Source organism: Haliotis asinina, chromosome 14 (genome assembly GCF_037392515.1).
Source record: "Haliotis asinina isolate JCU_RB_2024 chromosome 14, JCU_Hal_asi_v2, whole genome shotgun sequence".
Lineage (NCBI taxonomy): Eukaryota > Metazoa > Mollusca > Gastropoda > Lepetellida > Haliotidae > Haliotis > Haliotis asinina.
In genome coordinates, this window is record NC_090293.1 from 44,041,410 (window position 1) to 44,049,098 (window position 7,689).

Consider the following 7,689-nt stretch of genomic DNA (forward strand, 5'->3'; position numbering starts at 1 on the left):
ACATAGTCACTGGCGTTTCGTTATTTTGATCGTATTGCTTGACTCTCTGAAACGATGCCCGTGGTATAGTTTCAAGTGTACTAGCATCAACGCGATCGGACTCATTATCAACATACTACCAATACACACCAGAGGTGCGTGCGCAACCCTACTTTTGTCCAAAAAACATTCCCTGAGGATCATTCCCCTCTAACCTTTGGGCTTCATTATTTATTTGCAATCCCCCTTCTCCTGGCTCCGCCCCTGCACAGTCACTCGTTATCGTTACAGTAATATTCCTGGTTATCCCACGAGTCCAACTCAGACGATACCTGCTGATTGCACACAGTCTGCGCATGACCGGGGGAGACTACCAGTTCCTGTTCACAGAGCAGACGATCCCCGGACGATTCGAGCTGGAGCTTCTTCAGGGAGAGAAGACATGGAAAGTAGGGGATGGACGTGATGAGGAAGCTAGACAGGCCTTTAGAAACCTGCTGTTTGTAAGTCAATACAACTCCTTCAGCAAGACTTTCCATACATATGGAAAGACATACACCGAGTCTATACATATTTTATTTGAAGCTACAGTTTAAAGTGTGCTGTCACGAGAAAGTTGTACGGAACGCATGAAACTGGTAAGGTCTCGATAGCGTCCGTTTCTTTTTATAGGACAATCAGTTTATGACATCCGTAAAGGACCGGTTAGAACCGATCTTCAGCAACCCGTGCTTGTCGTAAGAGGCGACTGGCGGGATCGGGTGGTCAGGCTCGCTGACTTGGTTGACTCATATCATCGGTTCCCAGTTGCGAGGATCGATGTTCATGCTGTTGATCACTGGTTTGTCTAGTCCAGACTCGATTATTTACAGACCACCGCCATATAGCTGGAATATTGCTGAGTGCGGCGCAAACCAACAAACAAACAGTATTTAGTGACGGTCTCCCATTCACGATAATGTGTCAAACGACGGTGTTCTAGCAAGTATTAAAGGTGTTATTTTTACATAGCCAAGTCATTCTATCATTTCATATAAAAATAATTCCCGTCTTGACACCACTCTGAATCCCACTGTCCTCAGTTCACATTCGCCAGTATCCTTGAGCTTGAGGTGATAAAGACTAGGACGGCCGATGCCTATGAGAAGGTGTTTCATGGGAGAAGCGACATCCCAAGTTATTCTGAAAAGGTATGCAAATAAAGTGGAGGTTATGGTGGCAAGTGATGTCCTTTGGTTGCTAAGCAGTTCTGTTTAGACTGTGGCCTTTGAACGCTTCAAATTTAATTAATGGCGATGGGTTAGCCTAGTCGTTGAAGCATTTGTTCGTCACGCTTCAGCGATTTGATTCCCCACATACAGTGTTCAAAGCTCATTTTCTGGTGCCCCCCACCTCACATTTGCTGGGATATTGCTAAAAGCAAAGTTTACTATACTCACTGTCATAGTCACTCAAATTACACAAGGTCATGACATTAAATGTGTGCTTTCGCTGCGGCTAAGTAAGTAAACAAAAGGAAACGTATACTGTTGAAATTAGTTTTGAAATAATATGAATAGCGTTTTCATTACTAAAATGCACACATAAATGGGGGAATGAATGTTGTTTTACTCCGTTTTCATCAACATTCCAAAACATTCACTGCAGGTGATATTTAAAGACATTTGTGACATGAAGTGATCATACATGAATGTTATGTCGGTACATAATTTCGTAAATTTTCATTAGTAAATGTGATAACGTTTTCAGTTTTGGAGGGTGTTTAAACTCGATAATAGCGCTATAACGTAGATGAATGGCGTTTATTCATATTTCGAATGGTCTTCTAACGTGATCCGAGTGCAGCAACCCAGTTTGTCATAAAAGGCAACTATACGGATTACGTGTTTAGATTCCGTCGTATCTAAATTTCGTTAATCGATGATGATGATTTGAAAAAATGGGTTGTCAGATCCGAAGACGAATCTTTACAGATCGATGTCATAAAGCTGGATTAATATATCGCAACGATTCCTCATCCACAGAGAGACAGATATTCATCCTTTCTCTACGATGCCGTACTTTTATACTTCATGGCACTCAACGTGACTTTAACGACCAAAAACAGCACCACAGGCACCGATATATTTAACACCATCTCGCGTCCTGGAATTACGTTTGAAGGTAGTTTTTTGTTGTTTTTTTCTTTTGTGTGTGTGTGAGAGAGAGAGAGAGAGAGAGAGAGAGAGAGAGAGAGAGAGATGTGATAAAATTTGCAATCTTTGGGTAGCCAAAACTTGTGGGTTCGAATCCCAACTACGCCTAGTTTCTTGATTTCCTTGATTTCTCGGCACCATACCTCTGTTGGTGGATTTCAGGAACGATCCGAATTGAGAAGATCAGGATTAGAATTGGTCTTCAACAACTATCCTTGTCGTAAGAGGCGACTTACGGGATCGGGTGTTCAGACTCCCTGACTTGCTGGGTGCGGCGTCAATCAATCAATCAACCAATCAACCAACCAACCAATCAATCAACCAATCAACCAATCAACCAATCAACCAATCAACCAATCAATCATTCAATCATTCAATCAATCAATCAATCAATCAATCAATCAATCAATCAATCAATCAGGAACGACCAGCATAATTTTCCTCATGTAATTACTCCTAGACTAATATCAAACATAAAAGAAATTTCATCCCTGTCATGCTTATCCAAGCGAAGATGTGGTGTGGTATCGTTTACATTATGAGTACCAGGACTTTATTTTAGACTCGACCCATCTTTTATTTTATAAAAGTGTAATTTAACAGACTGTTTCCGATTTTGAGATTATTTGGAATTCACTGTTCTCATTTGGAGTCAAACTTACAACCGAATGCTGAACCGTGCTCCATTAAACAGGTGACGTGTTATGCTACTTTTATCCATACCCGTTGGTTACAGCATTGACTGGCGACGTTTACATTGACAAAGATGGAGACCGACTGCCCAGTTTTGTTGTATGGGACATGGGACCCAATGATCGATTCCGTACAGCAATCACAATCGTCTACTGGATGTCGCCAAACGGTGTCAACACGGTATGTGTGCGATATATGTGTCACCAACTGTTATCAACGCGGTATGTGTGTGATACATGTGTCCAAGTATATCACCAACTGTTGTTAACGCGACATACGTGTGATATAATAATGTGTCACTAACTATTGTCAACACGGTATATGTGTGATATATGTGTCCAAGTATGTCACCAGCTGTTGTTAAGACGGTATGTGTGTGATGTATGTGTCACCAACTGTTGTCAACACGGTATATGTGTAATATATGTGTCCAAGAACACGGCATATATATATATATATATATATGTGTGTGTGTGTGTGTGTGTGTGTGTGTGTGTGTGTGTGTGTGTGTGTGTGTGTAACGACGAAGACACAGGTCCGATTCCCCACGTGAGTGCAATGTGTGAAGCCAATTTCTGCTGTCCCCCGCCGTGATAATTCTGGAATATTGCTAAAAGTCCATTCGTAAAACTAAATTCACTCACTCCAAGGCTTAGTATTCGGAAAATATTGAATACTGAATACCGCCACTTGCGGGTGCATTGCGCTTTAATGTTACGTTCGGGGAAGACTTACCAAGTCAAAGCACACTATAGAAACTCTAATATACACACTGGGTGAAGATTAGATGACTTTGTTTTTCATTATGATTGTATATCTACAGTATGCCAGATCATCAATTTTCACATCAGTTGTAAATCCTACAAGAAACGCTAATGCGTGACGTCTTACATACTTTATCAATTTTACAATTATAGCATAATTATTACTTTCCAAGCTTATACCTATAATTGTCTTGTTTCTTGCCTGTGTATTCATATTACATATATTCCACTTCCATGATACCATCCGACAATGTCGGACGTGCAACAATTTATCATCACGAGCGAAACTAATCGACGGATTTCGGACTTTCTCCTACCCTTAATCATTCACACACTGTCTCAAGTGCAATTCTACTACTTTAAGTTAGTATGTGATCTGCTAGAGGAAGTTTATATTAAGCGGTCGCGAGTTCTTACTAACTGAACAAAATGCTATTACTATGTTTATGATAAAAATATATGCATACTAGCAACGATATAGATGTAGAAAGAATACATGCAGGGAGGGTGCTTACTCGTGTATTAACAAGATTACGACGTTATAAAATGTTGCACGTCAGACATAGTCGGGTGGTGACATGGAAGTGTCATACGTCACCTGATTTGGCGTTTAGCCAAATACGGGAGGCACGTACAACTTTCTACTTATGGGCAGTGGAGAAGCAGCCTTCTAGCGAAATAAAAGGGAATTTAAAGACTGTCGGCGAGAGATGAAGAATAATTTCTAGGGTAAACATACACTTGTAGTTATGTTTCAGACACTTGAGGACCATGCTCCTATTCTGTGGGGTGACGGACGCAGCAGGAAGTTTTACACCCCTCCCGACTCGCCGCCCTGTGGCTTCTTCAACGAATTTTGCCCACCTGGTGAGTGGTTTTCATTGTCACACTGTAGACAGTGTTTCAACAGTGTTTCGGTGACGTTCCGAAGAGCTAACCTAACGGGATCCCTGTACTAACGTGGCTTTACTGCCTCTGTCGTTTCACAAACATACACTGTACACATTCTCTTTACACATTCACTCATCGCGCTGAAGACCCGGGTTCGATTCCCTTCATGGGTAGAATGTGTGGAGGGAGCCAATATCTGGTGTCACCCGCCGTGATATTGGTGGAATATCGCTGAAAGCGGCGTAAAACCAAACTCACTCACTCACATTCAGGGTGGACAGGTGGTTTATGCGAAAATACGTACATTCGGGTGGACAGGTGGTTCTTTTCGTGCTGAATCATCTTGACTGACAAATCGCAAATCACTCCAGCTATTGGTAAGGAAATATTATTGTAGCGCGATATCAATAACTCACGCCTTTCGTCGATTTCATAGCGCTTTCATTCATAATTGATCACTCAGCGCGGCCTCCGTGTCACGTGACCTACGATCGCGGTATGGCGTCCCCTGATGCCATGGAGAATCGATACAGCTAGTTACCCGTCATACACGTGGAAATACAAAATGGCGACATAAAATGAAAACACTGTCCACCCTGTTCGTGAAGCACCTGGGATTTTACCTGTAAGGTGAGTTACTAGTTGCCATGCTTTTATCCAGGCAGCACACCATCTCACTATAGACCCCGTGCGATATATGCTTAAGGAGTATGAGCTGCAGAAAACGATGCTTTCCGTGAGAGCTTGGAATCTACGAAATGGATCTCACGCAGAATATTCTTGATTACTTCGCCTCTAATACGAATCACGTTCTTGCAATGCATGCTCAGTGCATGGTGATTGCAAATAACATGCATTATCGTAATCGCCGAGTTCAGTCTTACGATCCTCGGGGGAAATTAACCGTCGGTGTTTATCGGATGAGTAATTTGTATTTGACCCAAATGTCGACAAGTTGCATTTGGGATCGGGGTTTTCGGTTTCATTCCAGTTCTTTTCAATTACATGTATTCACATGTCATGCATCAGTAATGTCGTTCTGCAGTGCCCGAATACAGCTGTTTAAGAGTTAGTACTTGTATATATAAAACCAACCATATATAAAGTCAACAGTTGACCGGGTTCATGCATGCATCAGTAATGTGGTTTTCGGATGCCTAAAAGTACTGCTAAACAGTTAGTATAACCAACGCCGAAATCAACAAGTGACCAGGTACATTAATGCGCAGTACTGAACAAACGTCATGAGCGAGTTAGAGAGATGGTTTTTACACGAGATTGCTTTTAGCAATATCCCAACAATATCACGATGAGGGACACCAGAACTGGGCTTCACAGTTGGGGGATTCGAACCCAGGTCTTCGGGGTGACGAGCAGGAAACTGGACATGTATATATACTGAATGAGTGAGTGAGTATGGTTTTACGCCGCCTTTAACAACATTCCAGCACTATCACGGCGGGGGACTCCAGAAATGGGGTTCAAGCATTGTACCCATGTAGGGAATCGAACCCAGGTATTAGGTGTAATGAGCGGGTGTTTTAATCACTAGGTAACCATCACCGCTTGTGATCGCGAAATAAATAGGTTAACACATGACAAAATTAGAAGCAATAACAATTCTAACAAGTCACTTCCCATGACAACTCAGGTTCGTTTCATATCAATAACGGTAATCTTGTAATAAAAGTGAGTTCTCTTCACGCATGCGCACAATATTGATTGAAACTTTGATAGAAATTAATGAAATTGAATTACCTTCCTCCACATATACGATACCCGATAAACAAACAGGGTTGGGGATTGGTTTGACAGAAGATTTATTTCCCCAGCCAGTTGAAAGAAATAACCGGTGTAAATTTGATTTGGTTTGTCGGGATAATTAAAACTAATTTCAGTTTTACATCATCATAAGACCTTGTGTAGGATTTGCAACAATTTTGAAATGACAGTGAACTATTGATGGAAGAAATACAGGTTCCATATATTTGTGAATGTATGTTCTATGAACGTTCGTGTTTGTTTTGAATTATACAGAATAAGGAATTAGATAAACAAACATCGCACGTATTTCATGAATTGTACACGCTGAATGGTCTAACATCTATACACTGTTGGCGATACAAGCGCAAGGGAGATAATTCTAGTGAGTGAGAGTGAGTGAGTTTAGTTTTATGCCGCACTCAGCAATATTCCCGCCATATGGCGGTGGCATGTAAATAATCGAGTCTGGACCAGACAATCCAGTGATCAAGAGCACGAGCATAGATCTGCATAACTGGGAACCGATGACATGTGTTAACCAAGTCAGCGAGCCTGACCACCCGATCCCGTTAGTCACCTCGTACCACAAGCATAGTGGCGTTTGGGAGATAATTCTAAGGATATATATGACCGGTGGGGTAGCCAGGTAGGTAAAGCGTTCGTTCGTCACGCCAAAGGCCAGGGTTCGATTCCCGACGCGGGTACACGTGTGTGAAGTCTATCTCTGTTGTTCCCGCCGTGGTATTGCTGGAATAGTGCTTAAAGCGGCGTAAAACTACACTCACACATTCTAAGGATATACTCCAAATTGCGTGGATCGATGCTCGTTGTGTCTATCAGTGGATTGTCTGGTACAGACGCGATTATCACCAGGCTAAAACACAATGGATATTGTTCATTACAATCAATACTTCATTTCGACATTTATTGGAATGCAGCAGAAATAGAGTTACCTCCCTTGTTCACCATTACTTGTCAATGTCATTGAAAAAAGTCAGTTTGTCAGTTGCAACGTGCATCATGAAAATTAGGCCATACATAAGAATGATTCAGTCAGCTTCTTTCTTGAGAGGGATGTGGGGTAGCCGTTTGGGTAAAGCGTTCGCTCGTCACAACGAAAACCCGGGTCCGGTTTCCCACATGAATACAACGTGTGAAGCCCATCTCAGGAGACCCAGTGATATTGCTGGGATTTTGATAAAATTGGCTTTAAACCATACGTATTCATTTTTTCCACAAAATACAGCGGTTTAGAATTATATTTCGCTACTGACGGAGCATTGCTTTGTTGTTCAAGATACACAGCACCAGGTAGTCTTGGTGTCAGCCTTAGTCAGCACCATGTTGGCGTTTGCCGTTGGGGCACTCATCTTCTACAGGTAAGTTCGGTATACGCGATCCGC

General features: G+C 42.0%; 1 protein-coding gene across 1 annotated transcript in view; it reads left to right on the plus strand.

Moving 5' to 3' along the window:
* Positions 1-335: 335 nt before the first annotated feature.
* The window catches only part of LOC137261767 (atrial natriuretic peptide receptor 1-like), a 25,887-nt gene continuing 18,533 nt past the window's right edge, over positions 336-7,689 (plus strand). Inside the window, exons 1-6 of the mRNA XM_067799549.1 lie at positions 336-482; positions 1,062-1,169; positions 2,004-2,142; positions 2,911-3,047; positions 4,390-4,498; positions 7,584-7,665. Coding sequence (XP_067655650.1) covers positions 336-482; positions 1,062-1,169; positions 2,004-2,142; positions 2,911-3,047; positions 4,390-4,498; positions 7,584-7,665 — 722 coding nt within the window. The remainder of the gene's footprint in view (positions 483-1,061; positions 1,170-2,003; positions 2,143-2,910; positions 3,048-4,389; positions 4,499-7,583; positions 7,666-7,689) is intronic.